The sequence below is a fragment of the Pinus tabuliformis genome, chromosome X (genome assembly GCF_031772625.1).
Source record: "Pinus tabuliformis cultivar Carrire ecotype Pingquan chromosome X, CPIR1, whole genome shotgun sequence".
In the NCBI taxonomy this organism is placed as follows: domain Eukaryota; kingdom Viridiplantae; phylum Streptophyta; class Pinopsida; order Pinales; family Pinaceae; genus Pinus; species Pinus tabuliformis.
In genome coordinates, this window is record NC_142308.1 from 1,127,942,165 (window position 1) to 1,127,966,903 (window position 24,739).

General features: G+C 39.5%; 1 protein-coding gene across 1 annotated transcript in view; it reads right to left on the bottom strand.

The window, feature by feature from the left end:
- The window catches only part of HDA9 (histone deacetylase 9), a 140,383-nt gene that overhangs the window by 99,748 nt on the left and 15,896 nt on the right, over positions 1–24,739 (bottom strand). Inside the window, exons 2-5 of the mRNA XM_089446849.1 lie at positions 24,555–24,667; positions 24,344–24,461; positions 24,001–24,075; positions 23,688–23,907 (exon numbers count right to left, since the gene is read on the bottom strand). Coding sequence (XP_089302975.1) covers positions 23,688–23,907; positions 24,001–24,075; positions 24,344–24,461; positions 24,555–24,667 — 526 coding nt within the window. The remainder of the gene's footprint in view (positions 1–23,687; positions 23,908–24,000; positions 24,076–24,343; positions 24,462–24,554; positions 24,668–24,739) is intronic.

Below are 24,739 nucleotides of genomic sequence, written 5' to 3' on the forward strand. Positions count from 1 at the left end.
GGATCTCAGAGTAAGGAAACAATAGGGGATGGAGAGTCCCTAATTTCTACTTCAACCAACTTAAGTTGGAGGTAAATTATTAGTGCACAAATTGTCAAATTGCTAATGCAATGTTGCTTAAAATTAAAGTGCTTGAAAGAGAAAGGCAAGGCAACCCAATTAGAGACGAACTAAATTAGATGAAACCAAAAGATATGCATGTGTGTTGCAAGAATAAGTAAATCTACTAGTTGCAAAAAAAAGAGAATTGCATAAAGAAATGGAAGAAAAATGGAATTCGCAAGCTAAGTTGACCAATGAAATTGTTCAACACATTAGACTAAATTTGCATGACTAAAAATATTGCATATCAAGTAAACAAAATTGGATGCATGAAAAACAACTTAAAAAGAGATTAGATGACTTAGCTTATGGGTCTATTCTACTCTAGTTAAGTAAATCACAGCAAAAATGGAACCACTAAAGCAACCACATAGTCTTTGCCTAAATGGGGAAGGGTATGCCTAGGGGAAAACCCCCCTAACTCCAAAAAAAATGGTCCTTTATTAGATTAGATCCCTCTACTTGAAGTAAGGGATTGGGAAAGAACTTACAAATAAATTCCTCAAAGGGGAATGATGTTCTTCCTAAATTGTTACAAATGAAATCAATTTTTACTCTAAATCCCAATGGAGATTTGGAAAATAAGGAAATTTCAAGAGGGTTTTGGTGCCCAAAAATTAAGTCCAAATGCTACCCTCTCCTTGTGCGCCAACGAGTGGGGGACAAACTCTGACACAAGTGGCAGTGTTGTCCCCAACTAAATTGACAACAAATCTGCCACTAAAGAGGAGCCTTCGACCTGCCTTTTTTGATAATTCATGGCCTCCAAAACTGCTTGTTGACTTGGCTGATTTGATCCCTCAATTCGTTGTGATGAGATGGCTGCCATATCAGCCTTTTGACTGCTCTTTGACTTCAGCTAAATGCCACATATTTTCTTGTCTTTTCTGACTTGGAAGACATAATAAATATGTCTCCAATTATTAATTTTTTGGTATTTTTCTTCATTTTTTACCACTAACATTAGAGAAAGTGGGTTCGGAGGGGGTATTAGTCATTATTTGACCCCCAAAGGTGGTATTAGGATATTGTTGACGTTGTAAGCACGAATTTCAAGTACCCACATGCCATCAACATATCTTAGATCCACTTATTTACAATTTTACATAGAAAATTAATTAAAATCTCATCCTGCGAGAAATTTTAATTAATTAAAAAATCTTATAAAAACCTAGTCAAATTTTGTGACACTTTGAATATGACCTAGCATGGTAATATACATCAACCGTAGGCATTAGAACTAACCCACGGCCCAGTTATCAAACCACACTCCAGCTTTGCGGGTATGTGAGTTAAAAAACTCAGCTACTTATTTATCGTTGAAAAGCAAAAATAATTAGCTAAGTAAAAAAAACACTCTAGAGTGGACTCACTTGATAACTCAGTCCCAACTCCAAGTCACCTAAGCCTGTTACAAAAGTTCATCATGCTAGCAACACTTATTACAATTCCCCCACACGGGTGTGAAATTTGAGAGAGAGAATGTAGAGAAAGGAGAGAGAAAGGGGCATAGATGCCCTACTAACTTCTGAACTTCTGAAAATTTTGATGAGTGCACTGTCCATTGGGCCATGGGTTCCTCAAATCTTGCTAGGTACAACTTAGCAGGTAACATCATTCACTCCTACGGACTATTTTAGTAGAAAGGAAAGATACCATCAAGAAACCCTTCTTGAACTTGGCAACAAACTCGTTCAACTAAAGTTTCTACAAATGTTGTTTGTGCTTATGTTCTTTCTTCTCTTTACCCTTTCATTTTTGGTCACTTCATGCGATTTTATACATTCTCTAATTGTACCCTGATCTCACTTTAATCTTATTTTAGTCATATTTTAGCCTTGTTAACTTTGGAGTTACAATGGAGTCACATTTACACTCCCACATGTCTTGTATTTACACCGCATGTATCTTTTAGTCCCATTGACCTACTCTTGTGGTCACCCGAAGACATTAATAAAATTATCTTATCTTATCTTATACATTGATGCATAATGACCATGTTTATGACAAACGAAACACTTGATTTTACTCAAGTCCTCCGTTCTTGGCTACGAGGTTAAATCCTCACTCTCCCTTACCCCTATTGCGTCCTTTACCTTTACCCTTATTTGTCCATCCAAATAGGGTTAGGTTCTTGCCACCACCTTTCTTTCTAGCCTTTGACTACATCTATCCCATGGTGATTCAAAGTTAAGCAGGTTCTCACGAGCACAAATAACCTTGACAAATGGTTAACATAAAGCTGGAATCCATTTAGTGCCATGTTCTCGAAGTAAGCATCTACAATCTCCTCCCTGTCTACTACAAGTTGACCATGAATCTGTGTGACCTCCATAAGGTAGCTCGTAACTAAATCCAATCTGGACTTCTCTATGGATCTGAGTTTGTTTTGCAGCATCATCTTTCTCTTTATGTTCTCTGGTAGAGGGCCAAGGCATTGAACATCTCCTTTGTAGCTTTCTTCTCAGATATAAGGAATCAAATGATCCTTATGGCATCCATGATCAAATCTAGAAGTTAATCCTTGAAAGAAATATTGAAACCCTCTAACAAATAGTCCTTTTTGACAGTAGTTTTACCAATGTAAACCTTTGAGACTCTCAATCAAAGAAATAGATCAGATGCCATTTAACTTTTCTAACTCTAGGTAACCATTGTCATAATGTTCTCTCATTAAGTAACTCAAAACAAAATTTAACAGCGGAAAATTAAATTTTTGAACATTGCATCAATCACCCAGTGCTTGAAAAATGAACAGCAAAAACTATAAAACACATACACAGGGATTTCTCCTTCTAATCAGATATTCATTTCTTCGTTCAAAGCTTACAAGGTGACCTTTGTAGCCTGCTTGAACCAGCAGTTAAATTTTTGAACATTGCATCAATCACCCAATGCTTGAAAAATGAACAGCAAAAACTATAAAACACATACACAGGGATTTCTCCTTCTAATCAGATATTCATTTCTTCTAATCAGTTCAAAGCTTACAAGGTGACCTTTGCAGCCTGCTTGAACCAGCTGTTATATGGTCAATAAAATCATTTTAACAGAAATGTATGCCCTGTGTAAGTAATGGTACAACTACAGCAGCACAGCCTACTCTGTTTCTGCATTTCCCTAGACAATAAGTCATTCTTTCTCCCCTCTCAACACTGAAGCACACCCCAGCAATCCATGAAATATAAAGTACACCCTGCAAATCTAAACGTGTACAACTTGTGCATGGAAAAAACTGCTACAGCCTATTGTACTTCTTGGTCACTCCAACAATCTGCTCTTCTAATTCAATGCACTATGCCCTTCTCCTGCTCTCTTGTTCTCTTCTCATATGGTATTGACGCTCATACCTTCTCCTCTTTATGCTTGAAAAAAAATAACTAATCTCCTCAATACTAGCGACTGATCTCAATCCTGGTTGCCACCTATCCCAATATTGAGATATATGGCTAAGATTTGATACCAATCTAAGTCACTAATGTTCCATAACTTCTAGAACATTTCACTTAGATCCTAAGACCAAGTTGACTTCAAAACACTAGACTTTCACTTTTATGTTATTTTTCAAGTGAAATTACATGATGTAATTAGCGACCACTTTTGCAAAATGGTCACCACAGAAATGCCTTAAACAACTTCCTACATGTTTACACTGAAACCTGTGCAAGTAGTTCCTGCTCAAGCTACATTTCATAGCATCCTCCAGCTAACAATGAGTACAGTGCAAGTCTTATAGATATTATCTCCAACATTGGGTATCCTTCAACCCTTGTGCACTAGGAAAACCCAGAAAATTACCATAACAATACTTCCCCAGAGAAACTAGCAATCTGGAAGCCCTTACCACCACATATATAATCAACTGCCACTGATCTATAGCTATTACCACTGTACAGAATTATATTTATAGGTATCAAGGATCCTGGAACAAAATCACATGTTCTTACCAAGACACACGGGATATCCAGCACTAACATTCTCTAATTGATTTTGACCATCTTATGCCACTCTAGTCAATGACCTAGGTTTCAATATAATCTAGGTTACTTTTATCCTATATGATGCGTAACACGCATCAACCGCATTCAATAATAGCATTAAAACCCACCAAATAGGCATCGTTTCGCCAGAAAAATACCCAACTGCTAGGAGCACAAACCCCAACACATGCATTCTTATATACTTAGGGAATCAATCAAGTATAATTTTAAACTTCAACTCAATAAACAATACACAATGCAACAATAACATGGGACCAATCATATCGACAACAGGGTATGTTTACCAAGGATTTTGCCTTTTCAAACGCAATGCCTTCTACACTGAAAGTAAGGTCAAAATGGCCCAGTGCAGCCTTTAAATGTGACAATGTATCTATATTTTGATAAAAACAAATCTGCTCCTAGAAGCCCGGCAAGTTACTCCAAGGCTGGAAACAAAACATGATCAGAATGCTATAAATACATCTTAAAACCACTTAACCTCCTAGAATGCACCTAGACTTGTATAGGAACTCTTATAAAAGCACTATAGCAGGATCAGCGTGATACCCACGTCATCCAGCTTCGACAGGAAGTTATACATCTGGCGGATCGAAGGTTTAATACAGACCCTGTTGACCACACCTGTGTCAACTCCCCCAAGAAGCAAAGTACATATCAGCGGATAAAAAAAAAATCAAGATCATCTTCATCATACAGCTTCCAGAATCCAGATTATCATTGTAATCCAAATTCTGCAGCCCTGTGGGCCATTGTTGTAAAAATGATCTTAGTATGTCTATGAAGCCATGTAAAAACATCTAGGTAGCCTAAGATTCCTTGCTAACGAGATTCACTCTAGGGAGTTTTTTACCCTCCGCCAATTATTCGCGTTTCCAAACCCAAATAATCAGCAGAGATTTTCTCCCACACATACCCCAAAGCTAGAGTGGGGCTCGATGGTAAGGCCTTAGGTGAGTCCTAGTGTTATCGAGTCTATGTAAAGTTTTCATACTAGATCATCCGTCAAGAGTCGCAGAATTTGGTTGTGTCTAGAGGTCATGTTTTAATTGTAAAATTCCCCTTCTGTATGGGATGTTCATGCAACAATTGATGTAAAAAGTGTTGTCTAGGAATATTTAGGTGGATGATTGATCATATCGCCTATATATTTTTGTTGACCCACTTTGAGAGTGAAAATATGTTTAATCCCCTCTAGAGTCATTTTAATTTATTTTCTTGCAAAAAATGGCAAAATTATTAAGCCAGAAATTAATCAAAAAATAAAATGAGAGAAAATTAAATTATCTCCAAGTGGAAAAAATTATAGAAATTGATGAGGTCCTTTTTCAAAGTCAAAAAATTAGAAAAGACTCATTTCCAAGGCCAAAAATCCCACTCAAAAATTCGGTGGGCCCAAAACAAAAAAAATCTCAAGGAAATTGAATTTTTGGGTCAAGGTGGTTATTTTGAATGAGAGAATTTCGAGAATTCATTTTTTGAAGATTCTCCAATGGTCCAAAACCACCCAGAAGTCACATATTGGTCCATCAAGCTCAGTAATCAAGAAATTCGATTTTTCCTGGGGATTTGTGCAACAATTATCAAGGGATCAAAATATCTTGACAAGGATCAAGCCATGGTTCAAGGGAACTAGCCATTTTCCCACTTGGAGGGGCCTCATACACTCATTTTTTCTATATAAGGAAGCTATTTGTTCCTCATTTGAGATCGAAAAATTTTGTAATCGAGCTCTGAGTCAAGCTCTGCTGGTTGTAATAACTTTTTTCTAGAATAATAAAACAAAAGTCTTTAGGATTTATTCATGGTGGTGTTCCACTTCTACTTCTTGTGGTAATGTTTTTTGGATCATTAGCCAGTTGTTGGTGGTGTTCCTCTTCTATTGAATTTTGTAATTTATTATTCCATTAGCCAATTGTTGGATTAATTATTTGCACAAGTATCTTGCATTAGTTATTGGGTTTTAGAGAAGCATTTTAATTTGATCTATCTAGCAGGTATCTCTCGATTTTGAGAGTTATTATGTCATTTGTGCCTCTGTTGATCTAATAACTTGATCTTAAGTGTGTAGAGATTTTGGTATCCGGAACTTGGGTGTGAGGGGAATTCTTCGGTTGGACCAACCCACTCTCAAGACAAGAAATCTCAAGAGCCCACTTTGTTAAATTTCAAGGCTTATCTAACAATTTGTTTTGCAGAGATCTTGGCTATTGCTCACCCATAAAAATTATTTCTCTCATCTATTTGAATTTATTGTGCAATAAATGAATAGATCTGCTAATTAGAGCTATAAATTTATTGTGAATATTGTAGATAATTTGTATATTATTTTTCTAACCCTTGTATTTTATTTGTCCATTGTACATATAGTCAGTTGGGGTTTTTAGTTTTCTTTTCTTGTAGATCTAGTGGGACGGCTAGGATTTCTTGTTTTGCAGGTGCTATCACTTCAAAATCAAAGGAAAAGTTTAATTTCTGAAAGGACTAGCCCTCACCCAACCCACACGACTAGGGTTTGGGCAGCGTTTACATTCCCTTGGAGTTGTCTACCATTTTCTGAGAAGGTCGTAAGGTATTTGACCCCAAATCTAGCCTCTCAAGGCTTAGACCTGCCATTTTCAAGCCTCTTTTCCTCAATGCATCACCTTTTTTGGAGGCCACAAGCCCTGAAAGGCTAATCACATTGCAAAATCAGGGTTTGATCCATAAAAAATTTGCAAACAATTTCAAAATTTTACTTCATTGGTCTCTCATCCAAATATGACTTTGTTGGAGGCTCATTGATAAAAAATTGAAGGCCGAAGTCTAATTACAAGCCTTAGAAGGTGGCCGCTAGGGTTTTTGGGATTAATTTGGCTTGGCCGCAGGCCTAACTAGGCCTAATTAGCCTAGTCGCAGGCATTGGGAGGCTTGTAAACTCATTGCATCTGATCCATAGATTAATCCTACTTGTTTGCAAGTCTAATCTCATTTTTGACAAGAGTCTATCATTGGTTTTGACGTGGAAGCTTGCTATCACAATTCTAATCCATTGGAAGGCATGTAAAATTCACCATCTCTGATTTGTAGACTAACTTTGGTAGTTTGCAGGCTTAGTATCCTCATTGGAAAGGGTTTTTACTAGTTGTTTTAGGTTTGGGAACTCGTTGATCCATCAAAGCCTTCCTCTAGGCCTAGCTGCAAGGACTAGAGGCCCTTCTTGCCCTAGCCGCAATCATAAACAAGATCTATTCATTTCCATTTCATCTAGGGCTAACAATTTGTGATTGCAGGGTTAGCGGGCGACTTTGGAGGAGTTACATCAATGGTTTGAGGCCAAGACATTAGCTTTGGGCCTTTACACTTGATATATCAGTCATTGAAGGAGGGTCGCAAGGCCTAGAGGACTTGTTTCCCTTGGCCGCAAGCCTCTTACAGACTTAAAACATTCACTAAAATTTGGAGCTTTGCAATCAAAGATCAATCACATAATAATTTTAATAATAAAAAGCCTAAAACAATTAAAATTCCTCACACATTAATCACAAGAAGTTTAATAAGTATCTTAGTTCTTACTCTTGCATAATTGTAAGCTTCTCAGTCACTGATCTTTGTTGACGGTGGACTAATATCTCTTGACAGTAAGGTCTCTTAAGGTCTGGTGCATTATTTCTATCACCGAGGCTCATTATTGGTTAACTTGTGCATTCTTGTGGCTTTGGATAGCTAGAAGCATAGTGGATTGGTAATTGCATTGGTTGTTCTCTTGTGATCTCATCAAAGTGTCAGGGATAGCCTCTTTCATAGTTAGATACTAACCATCTCCTTGATTTCTATCTTGTTAGATTAGAAGTCGCATTGCATGGTTAGATTTGGTTCTTGTTGCATCAAAATCACTATTAGCAATCTCATCTATTAGTTAGTTGTGCTTTGAAATTTCACTTGTTCTAATTGCTTCATTATCATAAGTGAAAGATATCCTAATTAGCATTATAACTAATTCATTTGATGTCACTATCAATGTTTCATTGAGTAATCTTAAAGTGCATTAAGAATTGTTATTGGCATCTTGTAACCTTGTGTTGAAAAGAGATAATTTGTAATCTTGAATTAATATTGTTCACATTGAAGCATTTTACATAATTGCATCTCATTGAAGCAATCTAATTTTGTCAACATTTGCATCCTCATTCTAGACTAGTGTTGCATTGTTAAAACTTACCTCCAAGCATAAGCTTGGTTGAATAGAAAGTTAGGGACACCTTCTCCACAATTCAATTTGAGAAGTTAGCTCCTCATTCATGGTTAACACAAGTGACCTTGCAGTTCTCTTGCGGGCAATCCCTTGTAGGAATGGAGGCACTTGGGTGGTTAGAGGTCCTGGGTAGGTCTCGTTGATGAGGCCTTAGTCTCCTTCCCTAGCACTTCTCTCTACAACTTTGTTTGTTACTAGCTTCAAAACAATTGAGGAGAAGGCCTTCATCTAGATTAGGCATATAATTAAAAGTAACCAAGACCTTGCATTTCACATTAGTTTAGATCTTGCATTCATTGATCATTGGTAATTGGAAATGTGGGCTAAAATTATATTGCAAGTTTATTGTATTTGAAATATCATATTTTCTCTTCCTGGCAATTGTCTTTCCTTAAAGTTTATTGATCATATCTTTGATTATCTTGATCTATTTTTGTGCTAACATTTCCTTGCAGCATTGCTTACCTTATAGCTTGAAGTATCATTGTGCAATTCTTTAATTTGTTCGGGTATTGTTATCAAGGCACTGGTCTCTTATTTTTTCATCTTAGTGTCATTTTGGTCTAATTGAACATATTTATCTCACATTTTCTCAATTTAATTGCTTAACTTGCCATCCAATCTTAATTCAAGTTACTTGGGGAAGTGATTGCCTTGCATCTTGATCTCCTAGACTTGTTTTTCCAACAAGTTTTCCTTAGATTTTCCATCCTTAGGGACTACTCCCCTTAGCTTGTCTAGGAGAGAGCTTAAACGAAGTGAGTAGAGATTAGAGTGACAGCCCCTACTCTAAGCGTTGCGCCTTAGGTGTACACTTTAGGCAACAACAAACCCCAACACTAGTTACAAAGAGTTTGAATCAGGACAATGCATCTGGATTAGTAAGTAATTGTGAACCCTACAGATGTTGAGAAGTGTGCTAGTGAAAGCATGAAGTTCGAGGCCATCGAAAGAAGGGCCATCCAGCTCTTAGAACCGGATACAATTGTGTGGAGATACATTCGGGCCCGATACCCCTAGATATAATATCTTGCAATGAAAAGTAATTTGGTCAACAATGAATCCGGTCATGGCAAAGGTGTGGTACATCTGAATCCATTCAGACCTCGGATGACTGGCTCAAGGAGTAGAGTGAGGCGGATATCCAGATCGATAAAGTAATTCAAGCCTGTGGTAAAGTTAAGACCAATTGGATGACCCAATCCTCAGATGCAAATGAGGGTTAGTTAAGCACTGGTCACCAGCCTTGGTCGCATGTGGTGGATAACAAGGTTAACGCGAAGAATTAAAGAGTTTGGAGTTTGAGCTTTTTTATGTATAATAGGAAAGGGTCGCCAAACAGGGGATTAAAGGCTTAGCACCTTTAGTTTTGAGCTCAAGGTTACAAGCCACAATCATGTGACAAAGATTGAGTTGAACCCTAGTGCTGAGGCTATATGAAATTTGAGGTTTGTGCGCAAAACATTGGAGGGCATTGTTTGGGGTTGGATTGTAGTTCTAATGCAAAGTAAAGGGTGAATGCTCAAGGGCGTTGTATGTTTGAACAACATTGGGTTCGGTCAATAAGATTTTAAAGATATGGCACCATAGATCTAAGGGAGCGAAGAATAAGCAGGTTCGAGATCGATCCAAAATGATTTGGCCACCATGTTGAAAAAGAGGAAGATGCCCCAACGACATCAGATGCACATAAAATAGAGAGAGAGAGAGAGAGAGAGAGAATAATTGCTTGAATTAGAGTGATGTGATGTCTCAATACATACTAGGGAAGAGAGGCACATCTTAAGTGAGTCCCAAATAACTAATGACCTAATAACCCAATATTAATTAAGTCATGATTACATCATTTAAAAAGATAAAATGATCCAAAATGGATCTAGGGAGATACGATAAGATTCATTGAATCAAATGGTCATTGTGAAGATTCACTATAGACCAATGTTTTAAAACTCCGACTCGGCCGAGGGTCGACTCCGACTCCAACTTGGTATCGACTCGGCTGGCTCGGTCGTTGTAAAAAATACATTAAATATTTTTTTTTTATAAAAAAACATAATTTTAAAGATTTTCATTCATGTTTCCAAACACACAGCATTAGCTTTGCTCAACATGTAAACCCTAGCATCTTGTTATCAATGCTCAAATACTGCTATCAACAATTCTGTTGTTTTGCCTCATCATCTCAACCTGTAGAACAAACCCTACTCAAACCCTAGCTGTAGCATAATACACCTTCACTGTCATATCCTTCAATGCAAACTTCAAGACAATCTAAGTATCCAACCATTGTTGATGTATCCCTAGATGTGCAATCAGCTACCAAGTTGCTATAGTCAGAAAATTTCAACAGTCTAATTAGATACACCAAGGTGACTGTCATATAACAAGGTGACCATCATATATGGGGTTACTGTTATCACTATCAAGTCAAAGGGACAAGCCATTCATTGTTGTCATATCATTTCAAGATTACATAGAGATGACTGTCATATACTAGGTCACTGCTATATGTCTAGGGCACTATCATATCAAGAGCACTGCCATATATCAAGGTGACTGCCATTACATTTCATTGTCAAGTCTAATCACACAATACTGTCATACTTGTCATTACATATCATACAAATTACTGCCAAGATTACTGTCATATCACAAGGTTGCTGCTATATCACAAGATTTATGTTACATACAAGATTACTGCCCTATGTATCATTGTCAGGCCAAGTCATGGATGACTGACCTACTACTAAGTTTCAAGGACACTCAATCATGTGTCAAGGTCATTGCTATGTCAACAAGGTCAATGCCATATCAATTTGTATGATGTATCATACCTCAAAAGAGAAACATGATTGTCATACCTCAACCTTTGCATTACAGTCACTGCCCAAGCATCACTTCCATGGATCACTGACCATACATCATAACCATGCATCACTTTTATATTGCTGTCAAGCAATATTGTCATAAACATATGTCATAAATATCACTTTTATACTGTTGTCTCCAACCCGGCCGAGTAGGCTCGGACTCGGCCGAGCCGGCTGGGTTATTACCGAGTCGACCGAGTTGTTAGACAACTCGGCTGGCTTGGTAATAACCCAGTCGGCCGAACCGGTTCACAGGCCGAGTCGACCCGGTGAGGCCTTGTCTCGGACCAACTCGACCGAGTCGACCCGGTGAGGCCTTGTCTCGGACCAACTCGGCCGAGTCGATTCCGAGCCGGCCAAATCTTAAAACAGTGCTATAGACTCCCTAATGTCCCAAGACAAGAATGTTATTAGTCATGTTACAACAAAATTTAGCACTCCCAGATGATGTAAAGTATCAAGCATCAAGGGGCTAGTCTTGTGCAACTCAAGAAAGCTACAAAATATCCCCTCGGTAGCTCTCTCTCTTCTAGTTCGATTTTCTCCAACTCAAGGGGGGTACCCCTAAATGAGATTGCTAAGGCTATAGAGTGGGGGCTCTAGGTGATTTTCTGAAGAGTAAACCTTAACAAAACAAGGTTGTTGTAATAAATGAAATGTGCTAGTGGAAATGGAAAAAGGGGTATGGGAAAAAAAGGAAAGGAAGGAATAGGAGAAACAAGGGAATGAAAAGATAAGGGACCAATGCCTATCAATCTAAGTGCTAATGGAGTCATGAGACATTGCAAGATGAATGGATTGATTTATCACCATCAATTATTTTGAAGTAGGCTACGAGCTAAAAAGGTTGATTTAATACTTTCAACCCACTTAGATTAAAGATCAAGTTTGAAACCTTCATCAATTAGTTTGTACCTAAGGAAAAGTGAACTTGTTTGATACATTAAACCTTGAGGTTGAGGTGCTTGCCGGAAATTATGACGTGGAAACCAATCTTGGAGTGCTCACTTTGCCACACATCCGATTAACATAAAGGTGCTGTTTTATTAGCTGAATTATCATCCAATCAACAACTAGAGACGATAGAAGAGAGGAAATAAAGAAGAAATAACACAGCAACTAAGACAAGAGGGAAAGCCTCCTTGCATTGATTATTCCTACATGGGTAGCGTTCTCATTGCCAAGCCTTATGTTTTACAATGAAAACAAGAAGTTTCTACAACAGATTTACAACAAAAGAATATGATAGAAAATAACTATACTCCAAAACAGCAATACCTTGTTTCTTCATTAGTCTTCAAAGTTTATACATAAGGGAGCTCAACACCATCATTTTCAAGCTCCAATCTTCAATTAATACTATCACTCCACAATCCTCCAATTGTCAATTCCCTCATGAGATGGAGAGAAGCTCCTCTTAATTTAGAGGGAAATTAATCTCTCTTGCAATAAAATACAATATTTTCCAACTAACTCCATGACAAGTCAAACAATAATAAGATAATGAGTAGGGAAGCAACATACTCTAAAAATAGCACAAGAAGGTGGTTGACCATGTCCAAAGCTCCATCAAATGGTAAAATAATGCCTCAATAGTGCGCCTCCCAAGACGCATGAATGCAAATATAATAAAAATTTCTTGAGACAGGAGAATGCTCCATAACCACCATGCCAAAATAGCAAGTGGTCGACAAGATGCATGAGCAAGTGTGAAAGATACCAACTAGATGGAGTGCTCCACAAGAATGACATGGTCAAGCCTCCAACAATTCTCTCAAAATAGAAAGATTCCCCATGGGCTCTTGCTTCAATGTGCAACCACCTCAATAAATAAATAATCTCAAGGTAGTTACAACTCCTTGAGACTTGTGCAAGGAAGGAGTCAGCAACAATAAATTAATTAATTTCCAACCAACTAAACATGAGTAAATCCAAAGGCAACCAACTCCATGGATGAATGTGCAAGATGAAGGAGTCAAACCCCAAAATAATAAGTGGTCAACCTCCAACAAACCAAATCTAGGGAAATGAGGGTGAATTAGGGTTTTGACAATGCCAAAAGTCCATGAAATACATAAATATACACCTCCAAGAATACAAAAAGTGTCTTCACAAGTTTACCCTCCGAAGATATGCCCAAATATAGTACGATGACCAAGTAAATGCATGTAATGTGCCACCTTCCCTTTAAAGTGTGAAAAGGAAGTCAATGAAATAGGGTGCCCTGTTGATTTGGGGTAGCAACGAATGTGCTCTAGCCACGAAATTTGGTGGAGAGGTTGGGGCACATGAGATCTCCAATACCTAAAAAGAGTTTGGACAGATTCTAAACAGATCAGGAGATATTAAAATAATTAATATTTTTAAGAGTCCCTAAGTCTAAACTTAAGGAAAATAAAATATTAATGTGTATTAATATGAATCTGTGTTAGAGTGGTCCAAAAGACATGGATCAAGCCAAATCTAATCTTAGCCGTTGATTAGGGACTTAATCTCGACTGTTGAGATGTCAACATGAAAAGTATAAAAGGAGGCTTGAGGGTCACTTGGAGAATACACCAGATGATCAGTCATTCTATTCTCTAGAGCCGGGTTTGCTAAAAGAGATAGAATCAGTGATCGGGAGAACAGCTAAGGGTCATTGAGTACAGAGAAACAGAAAAGGCAAAGATTGTGTCAGGAAAGCAACGCAGCAGCGAAGGAGAGTGACGCACAGCCAGCAAGGGCTCAAGCAGGGCCACACAAAAGCAGCCAAGTGCTGCGCAGAGCACCGAGGGGCCAGCGTGTCTGACGCAGAGGCTCCCAAAGCTGACGCAGGGCCTCTGGGGCTGATGCAGGCCAAGGAAGGCTGACACAGGGCCAGCGTTGGGCTAGGAGTGGCTAACGCAGTCCAAATTAGGCAGATGCTAGGGTTGCAGAGCAGTTTTGTGCTGAGGAACTGCCGGAAGGGTTTTCTGGGGTTTCAGCCAAGAGATTTCTCTCAAACTGTGAGGTATAGTTGCTAAGGAAATTCTCTGTTGGGTAGGCCAGTTTCGGCACCCAGATTGTACTCTGATATTGCTTAATAAGAAAACCCTCAGATAGCTGCACCGGTTTTCCCGCATTGGGTTTTTCCGGGGACATTGGTCCAAAAATAATGGTGTCATGTGGTGTGTTTGTTCTTGTTTCTTTTAGTTGTTGATCTGTAATATGTTGAGCATGCACTGGTGTTTATTTTCAGTATTTACTTTGTAAATAACTTGTTAAAGAAAAATAACAAGTAGGTAGGAATAAATCAGAAAAAGTGCATGAAGGGTTTCTAAACTAAGTAAACTTAGAAACTTCAACATGGTATCAGAGCGTGATTGCAGATCACAGGAGGACTAAAAGACATCAGCCGAGCGGAGCAATAGCAGTAGAAAACAGTTGTCCCGAGGTGACAGAAGTTGTTTCTAGCAGCACAGAAGCCAAGAAGTGTGATGCAGAGCCAGCCAGAGCCACGCAGAAGAAGTCGAGAGCTGCGCAGAGCCTCAGAGAGGCCAGCGTTGCTGATGCAAAGGGCCAGAGGGCTGACGCAGGGCATCCCAGGGCTGACGCAGAGCCAGCGTGAGGCAGAGAGGGGCTGACACAGTTCACAAAGAGGCAGTTGCTGGAGTCTAGAAGGTTGCAGAAATATTGCAGAGTGGAGCTGGTGAGGTACTGTAGTCTGAACAGTACCTGACAGAGCAGGGCTAGAGGAGTTGTTACTGAGGGTTTCTAGCCGAGGAACCTGGATCAGTAGTGCAGTTGCACAAGACGATCAGAGTAGGGGACATCTCGACAAGCGGCAGAAGGATTTCCAGAAGGGAAATCAGGACTCAGAGGGAGTCCAGAAGAGAACTTCCAGACGGGAAGTAGAGACTCAGAGGAGTCGAACAGAGAACTTCCAGGAGGGAAGTAGAGGAGCGTCATGGCACTACACGGGGTAAGAGACCAGGATAGACTGGACAGAGCATCGAACTTCGCAGTCTGGAAGGCTAGAATCTTATCAGTGCTTGACAGGAATCGTGTCAAGAACTTTGCCTTGAAGGTTATAGCTATCCCAGTCAACCCTAATGATAACGACAAATACGAAGAGGCAATGGCGAGGGCCAAGTGCATTATCCTTGATGGGGTCAAGGATCATGTGGTACCACATATAGTCGAGAAGGAAACGACAGTTGAGATGTGGGAGGCTCTCAAGAACCTATACCAGCATACTTCTGTGTAGAGAAGAATGCTGCTCGAGAACCAGATGAGGTCGTATCAGATGAAGAAGGGTCAATCGATTGACACCTTCCTCGGAGGACTGAATGAGATCTGAGACCAGTTGACTGTTATAGGAGCGACACTGGATCAGGAGCTTATGGTGAGGACAGCCCTGAATGTTGTCTCAGAAGATTGGGAAGTGTTTGTCCAGAGTATCCTGGGCAGAGGAACTCTCCTACCTTGGGACGAGATGTGGGCAGCTCTTCGCCAGGAAGAGATCAGACGACAGTCAAAGACAGGTAGCAGCAGCAAAGGGATCAAAGTTCAGCAGGAGGAGGAGGATGTGGCCCTAGCATCTGAGGGAAAGCAAGAAAAGCGAAAGAAGAAAGATCTCTCCAAGATCAAATGCTTCCACTGTGGGGAGCTCGGTCATTATGCAACCTAGTGTCCGAGGAAGAAAAGTAAGGGAGAGTCTTCTGAGACTAAGGTAGTGCCAGCACGGGCAAAGAAGGAAGTTTTGACAGACGATGACTGTGCCATGAGTGCACACGCACCACTTGAGCGGAAGTGGGGAGACATCGAGTTGTAGTCAGGTGGACTACAAGCGATGAGGGACAGGATCCTCGAGGTACCCAGCCTCTTGGATTAGACCTTGCTACGGGAGCCCCGTCAAGGAGTAGCAGGACTGGCTGAGTGGGTAGAGACGGATGCGGATGGAGCGGCAGAGAGAGCTACAGTGCAGGAGTCCCGAGACAGCGCAAAGCTAGCAGGCTGCAGCAGTGCGAGAGGCACAGGAGTGTTGCACCAGTGCAAGAAGGCACAAAGAGGTGTGCAACGGTGCAAGATGCAGGGAGTTGTTGCAGCAGCGCAGAGGTCAGAGAGGGAGCACTTGTCAGCGGCAGAGGGAGCTTCAGCATCAGAGGGTGTTTCTAGCCCAACAGGGAGGTCAGTTGGGAGATCAGTTACTTACTTCTCAGTAACTGAGTTGCAGTGCAGCAGTGGGCAACACGATGCAGCATGATGAGAGGAGGTGCAGTGCGGATGCAGTGCTGGGAGAAAGGACCAGCAACAGCACGAATGCAGAGGGAGCTGTCGTACAGATGCAGCAGTGGCAGTGGCAGAACCATGGGCAGCAGTACAGGAGGCAGCAGTGCAGAGGATGTTGGGCAGGAAGGCCTAGCATCAGCACAGGTACCGATGCCGGATGATCAGAGTAATACTCAGTGAGGAGTATTGCTAGAGCACAGTCCTCGCTAAGAGGGAGTGTTGATTTGGGGTAGCATCGGATGTGCTCTAGCCACGAAATTTGGTGGAGAGGTTGGGGCACATGATATCTCCAATACCCAGAAAGGGTTTGGGCAGATTCTAAACAGATCAGGAGATATTAAAATAATTAATATTTTTAATGGAGTCCCTAAGTCTAAACTTAGGGAAAATAAAATATTAATGTGTATTAATATGAATCTGTGTTAGAGTGGTCCAAAAGACATGGATCAAGCCAAATCTAATCTTAGCCGTTGATTAGGGACTTAATCTCGGTCGTTGAGATGTCAACAGGAAAAGTATAAGAGGAGGCTTGAGGGTCACTTGGAGAATACACCAGATGATCAGTCATTCTATTCTCTAGAGCGGGGTTTGCTAAGAGAGATAGAATCAGTGATCGAGAGAGCAGCTGAGGGGCATTGAGTACAAAGAAACAGAGAAGGTAGAGATTGTGCCAGGAAAGCAGCGCAGCAGCCAAGGAGGGTGACGCAGAGCCAGCAAGGGCTCATGCAGGGCCACGCAGAAGCAGCCAAGTGCTGCGCAAAGCACCAGAGGAGCCAACGTGGCTAACGCAGAGGCTCCCAGAGCTGACACAGGGCCTCCTGGGGCTGACGCAGGCCAAGGAAGGCTGATGCAGGGCCAGCACTGGGCTAGGAGTGGCTGACGCAGTCCAGATTGGGCAGACGCTGGGGTTGCAGAGCAGTTTTGTGCTGAGGAACTGCCGGAAGGGTTTTCCGGGTTTCAGCCAGGAGATTTCTCTCAAACTGTGAGGTATAGCTGCTAAGGAAATTCTCTATTGGGTAGGCCAGTTTCAGCACCCAGATTGTACTTTGATATTGCTTAATAAGAAAACCCTCAGATAGTTGCACCGATTTTCCCGCATTGGGTTTTTCCGGGACATTGGTCCAAAAATAATGGTGTCATGTGGTTTGTTTGTTCTTGTTTCTTTTAATTGCTGATCTGTAATATGTTGAGCATGCACTGGTGTTTATTTTCAGTATTTACTTTGTAAATAACTTGTTAAAGAAAAATAACAAGTAGGTAGGAATAAATCACAAAAATTGCATGAAGGATTTCTAAACTAAGTAAACTTAGAAACTTCAACATGCCCAAGCTATTAATCTGAATCTAGATAAAGTAGATTAAGTTACCATTAAATAGTTAAAACAACCTCAACATGTGTGCACAAAGGTTAATGTTCAAGTATAACCATAGTCCCCCCTTCAATGAGTCACTAACAAATTGGATCACCATGAACATGTGTGCCAAAGAGGCATGTACTTCAATAAAGTGTTGTACCTTGCCAATAAAAGATGTTCTCCCTAACAAAACACCACCATGATAACAACAAATTATAGAACCTAACCTTAGGTGCACCGCCACCAAGGGATTATTACATCAAAAGTCATCATCCAACCTTAGGAAAATGGGTTAGATCACCATCAAATCATACGAACTAACATCCACCCCCCCCAACTCTAACGCAAACTTAGGAATAACACATCAATGAGGGTACTAACAACATTAAACACATTCCCCCCTAGGTGATGCCTAGCCAAGATTACATCATTAAATTTTATCACCTGGAAAATATCACAAAGGCAACATGAATGATTCCACGATAGCAACATCATACTAGAGGGGGCAACTCTCCTACCTTGGGACGACCAATGCTAGAGGGCTTGGTGCTCTTGATTAAATACTAGTTCCATACCCTCATACATGACAAAATCCAATGGAGCGTTGCAATCCCTCCAATCCTGAAATCCTAAAACACTGTTAAGTCTGTTGGATTTTGAGTAAGATCTAAAATTCTACTTTCTCCATATGAAATCCACTGAGGTCAGAACCACTCTCAAACATCTAGAGTCATTTCATGAGTCACCATGAATTGTATAGCATTAGTAGGGCAATATGGTCAAATACTAGGCTTCCCCTATCATAAATCATTGTTTTTTTTGAAGAAAAAAAATGCATTCAAAGGGTCCTTGGCAGCAATGTACAAAATTGGTCGATTCAGTACCAAACCGGTCGATTCTTGTCTAAACCAGCCAAAAGCGTTTCAGGTCACCGGTCTGAACCAGTTTTGGCATCAAACTGGTTGGACCAGCCAATAAAGACTGGTTTGGTCTAGTCCCGATAACACTGGATTAGACATACGATATGCAACATGGAGGATCATTCAGTGTTTTACATGGATATTCTCTCTCCCCATTGTGACTTTGGTCTCTCTTGGGTGTACTATCAATGGGACCTTCAATGCCATCAATAGATTGGATCCTTTTGTGCTCCTTCAATGCATCTTTCTTTCAGACTTCAACCAAAGGCCCCTTTTCTAGGTTTTGGAACTGTGTTGGTATTGGAACTATGGTGTTTGGGGAGATTCCATCTTCAAACGGCCCACATTTAGCATCAAGGGAGGAAGGTGCAATCTAATTCTTTCTCTTCTTGGCCTCCTATCCATCCTCGGGTTGGATGTTATGCATAGGGCCAACCCTATGTTGAGGTGGGTATTCATCAACCCTCTGACTTCTTTATCTCACCTACAGCTGACCATATATTTGAGTCGAGTATCCACAAACCAGCTCTCTCTTGTATTGCCTTCACTCACTGTATTTGAATTGAGTACTCATAAACCCACTCTCTCCTATAATATAGCCATGGTTGCTCTTTGTAAGGAGCTGAGTATTTATAAACCAACTACTATTTTGTAGTTGACCATCCTTTTCAGTTGAACTCTCTTCAGTGAATTCAAGTTGGGTATTTACACACCCATACCCCTCTTGTATTTCAAGTTTCTTAGTTGTGTTCAAAAACCCAGATTGTATTTGAGCTTTTTCCTTAGTTGTTTTGTCTCAAGTGTATCTGTGTTGGGTATTCCCATACACACACCCCTATTGTAGATACAAACACTTAGGTCTTCCTACTCTCATTTCAGCTACAGTAATAATAATTAGAGTTGGGCACTTCCACCTTTTCTCTTATAGGATGTTCCTTTTGAGACTTCTTCAAATGGGCAAATCAATGGGACTATTCTTCCAGTGGATGTGGAGTGGGGCTAGGATGTGTCTTCCAACCCTCCTCCATTGGATGAGCAAGTCAATGACCACATTTTCTAACAGATAGACAATTTGGTGGCAGTGTTCTTCCAATAGATTATTGGGTCAACATTTATACTGAGTCAAGTCATCACAAACCCACTCTTCCTTCTTCTAATAACCGTTGAGTCCTACATTGAGTCGGGTATGCCCACTCACTTGTGTACCTTCTCTCTCTTGTATTTATGCAAACAGGATAATACTCCCCCCAATGATGAGTAGTTCATGGTGACATTTCTTTAGGAATTGAGCAGTTCAATGATGATGATGGATTGATGGTTCGGTATTCATAAACCTCCCGAGTCCCCACTTTTGTATCAAATTGTATCATCCCAAACCCTCTCTCTCTTATTACAGCTATGGTTGGCCCACTATTGAGTTGGGTATGCCCACTCCTTTGTACTTTATAGTCTTCCTCCAATACCCCATGCTCAAATTAAGAATGGGTGTTGAAATGATCATCATCGTCACTTGTGGTTACTTGACATTATGGCTAAGTGATGAGTCATGACTTATTATAGCATCACTTAATATGCAATGTAGTTTTTATTCCTTTGTTGAGGACGCTGAGCAACAAAGAGAAACTAAAAATCAACCTTCAAGGGAGAGAAAATAAAGCAACCCATTGTTATCATGAATCATGACTTTCGGTGGACCAAAAGTTTCTTTGTGGGGAGGTATGATCCAGGAGGATCTTCACAATCAACAATTCAAATCAGTCTCAATTTATGTCAAAGTTGACCGCACAACAAAGAGCTCGCAAAGCGGCTTCTAACATAGTTTGAATGAGGTCAAGAGGACTTTGTATGCAAAGCTTGTTGAAATTTTGGGCAAAAAGGTGAAATGATAAAATGAAATGAAATGATTAATACTTATTTTAAGCTTAGGTGCTCATGTATTGCTGTATTTGTCATTTCTATTTGTAATAGGAAACTAATACAATTGAGAGAACCATGTAGCATTGGTGCAAAAGCTACATAGCATTGTAGTTTCTTAGTCTCAATGTAGAGTTGAGATATTCATGGATTTTGTTTCCTAGTCTCAAAGGGAAGTTGAGATATTCATGGAGAGTTGAGATTTTCAAGGAAAGTTGAGATTCTCATGGGCATGGTTGAGATATTTCCTCAAACCAATCCCTTGAATGGTGCTAGATCCTAATTTGTGGGATCTTGAGAGTTATTCTCTCCTTGATATGATGAGGTAGTTCTCAAATCAAGAATTATTTAAAACCTTTTTCGAGAGAGACGAATAGGCTAAGATTCATTAAGACCTTAAAATAGGAGAGGATTCCTAAGTTCTTTGAAAGAGAGTAAGCAAGCAAGCTAACTTATGAATTGTTAGCCTTTTTGTAGAAAGGAGATTAAACCTGTTTATTGGGAGTTTTGTAAGCCCCTTATGGAAGAATGAGCCATTTGATGTGAGAAACTTGGCCCTTTGTAAATGAAAACCAACCAGCCTCTTAGTGGGAGAAGATTTCAGCCCTTTGTAATGGAGAAGCAACCCCGTACTCGGAGAATAGTTTAGCACATTTTGTAAAAGGAAAAGCCCTCTTTGAAGGAGAATTAATGAAGCACTCCGTGGATTATAGCAGATCCGGAGATGTAGCCCATATGGGTGAACTCTGTTATCAATTCGCTGAGTATTGTCTCTAAATGCATTGTTTGTTTACAGTTTTTTATATTTTCTTTTGCAACTGTGGGAAAGTGAGAAATTGTTCAAAAGTGAGAATTAGTAGTTCAAATGTATCTAATTTCGGATCAATAAGCTAGTGGTCGGGGAGCCACAGTATGTCCCAATGTCATTAGGAGAGAAGGATGAGAGTTGAGGGACAAAGAGCGAGGATAGTCATAAATCCACTACCTACACAAATTGAGATAGTAACCAGTAGGTGTTTGACTCCAACCATGGAACCTCCTAGAGGATGAGCCACTACCTTTTTCCTATAAATGAAGCAAAGGAGATTGAACTATTGTGAATGGCTCATGATAATGAGATCCATTTATTAAATATTCGATGTAATTTTGTATTGTGTATTCAAACTTGAGTCTTGACTATAGTCAACAATTATTGTATGATATATCATTTTACATCTTACATATCAATCTTCTTTTCATATTTATGTGACAATGTGATTATTTGATGTTGTTGTTAACTTCTATTTTTTTAAATCGATATATTTTACAATTTGTAAGTTGCCAATTTCCCTAGTTATGAGCTCAATGATTTTCTGTTTATATCGATTTTTTCAAAATTGATTAAGACATTTCAATTAAATTAATGGCTAGCATCATGTACAAAAATAGAAAGGATGGCACCATGAGAAGGTATGTGGAATATTCCATGACAGTTGATGGTTGAAGAAGCTCCTGGGAGGCATCAAGTGGACACTTCTATGCTCCTTTGTCATCAAAAAGCTTCTATTTTCTGTGAGTATGGAGCATTGAAGAAGGATAGTGCATATGAGCACTAGTGCCAATTCTGTGAGATTATCTATTCTAATCTCTGCATTGCAAGGACCATTATAGATAGATGGACACATGTCCACATGTCTATTTGAATTTTACACAAGTATTTTAATGTGAATTTGTGCTTATGTACATGTCTGTATGTAATATGTATGTATCCAGACAAATAGTACAGCAAGTACATATGAAAATCCAGCTGGATATTGAACAGATCAAAGATGGAAGTGTTCCTCTTAAGGAGCTGGTAGATCTTTGTGTTTGTCTAAAGTGATGTCATTATCAACTGTTGACATTTAAGATACAAGAATTTAAACATTTAGCTCTTACAGCCAACAGGCAGGGAGAAACTGTGTGCAGCATGTGGTGCATGATCACAGACACTCTCGGTGATTGATGCAGACCACCTAATCTCCCTTACTAGTTTTTCATTGCAAATTCTAGCTATATATCAAGTACTGCATAGTTTTTAAATCATTCCTATACAATGGAAGCAAACAGCCAATAATTTTGTAATCCTTTTTGTAGCTTAATAAATTATAACTTCACAGCAAGTAGAGAGGACGATAACCATCATGTACCATGTATTGCTCTTAAGAAAGTGATAGGGGTTGCAACTTTTAACATGTCGTGTTGTAATATGGCAGTACTCTTATGTGAAATAATGATTAAGAACCCCCCCCCCCCCGCCCCTCCAACTAATCTTCTATCCTAGTAATTCATGTATCATATGACAATCTTAAATCTACCTACACAAGGCATACCATTTATGAGAAAATATCACACAAGCATCTGCGTTGATATGTTCAGAAGTAACTAGCATTTTTATGTGAATGCATATGTCTGTTTGCAGTGTGCACTAGTATTTTTACGTCAATTGTGCCCATGTACATGTCTATATGTATGTATCCAGGACAAATTGTACAGCAAGTACATACTAACATAGGAAAATCCAGCTGGATACTGAACAGATAGTCAATGATGGAAGTGTTCCTCTTAAGGAACAGGTAGATTTTTATGTTTGTCTGAAGTGATGCCATTATCAACTGTTGAGTGTTGACATTTAAGATTCAAGAAGTCAAACATTTAGCTCCTGAAGCCAAAAGGGAAGGAGAAACTGTGTGCAGCATGTGGTACATGATCACAGTCACTCTTGGTGATTGCTGCAGAGTCCAGACCACCTATTGTCCCTTCCTAGTTTTGCAGTATAAATTCTAACTATATATCAAGTACTCTATACCTTTGTAAACTTTTTCTTAACAGTGGGAGGCAATAGCCAATAATTTTGTCATCCTTTTTGTAGCTTAATAAATTATAACTTCACAGCAGAAAGGACAATAACCATCACATATCATATGACAATTTAAAATCTACCTACACCAGACGTACCATTAATGAGAAAATAAGACACACCATCTGCATTGAAATGTTCAGATGTGACCGTTGAATACCTGTCAGTAAAATAAAAGGCTTCTTCAACTCCATCACCATGGTGGACATCAATATCAACATAGAGAACTCTGGCATGATGTTTAAGCAACTCCAAAATTCCCAACACCAAGTCATTAATATAACAGAAACCCGATGCCTCACACTTTTTAGCATGGTGAAGGCCACCAGACCAATTGATTGCAATATCACAAATCTGATTGTTCAGTCGATGAGCAGCATCTGCTTATCAATCAAAGGATATCATCCTTATTAGGCCTCGTAACATAAATTGAGATTAGATAAAGCATATCTGCCAAGAAAGGTTCCAGCTACCTATAGTGCCACCAGCATAAATTTGACAAAACTCAAAGAGGTTCTCAAATACAGGACAATCTTCTCCCATATTATCTACAAAAACAAACAACACAACGGTAGGAATATTAAGGTCTTGCAGTAAAACCAGAAAAAAACAAGATATATCGACAGAATTGAAAAAATGAGATATACATCAAAAAAAATACAAAACATTACAATCACTTCATAGAGACCAGACAATGCAATGGGTACAAGTACATTAAACTTCTTGGAATTTCCAACAATAACAGTATCAATACATTGAGAAATCTTGGTCTAGATTTTATCATCTCTATATTCATATAAAGGGCACAGGCCTTACATTTTACTAGCTCCTTGGTGAACAAGTGCTGTGTATCAGGTGTTATTCGATGCAAGAACTCCACATAGTCTGCTGAATGAAACTGAGCAAGTTCCACTGGATATGCCTTGTGTGGTCGCTACAGAAAAGACTAACATGAATATGGGCTAAAAATAAGTATAGAAAAAAATAAATACTGGACAAAGATAAATTACATAGATCTAGAACACACATAGATCTCCATCTTCTTGTGAAGTTCATAAGAAAGCACCAGATGGTGTGTCATGCACAGTCGATGTGGCTTCATAGGATGATTTGGACCAAAGTAGACACTTCCCACATCCCCTGCACGATTGATTAAAGCACATTAGCATTTGCTACTAAGCTTCTATAAGCATGAGTGGGAAAACTGACATG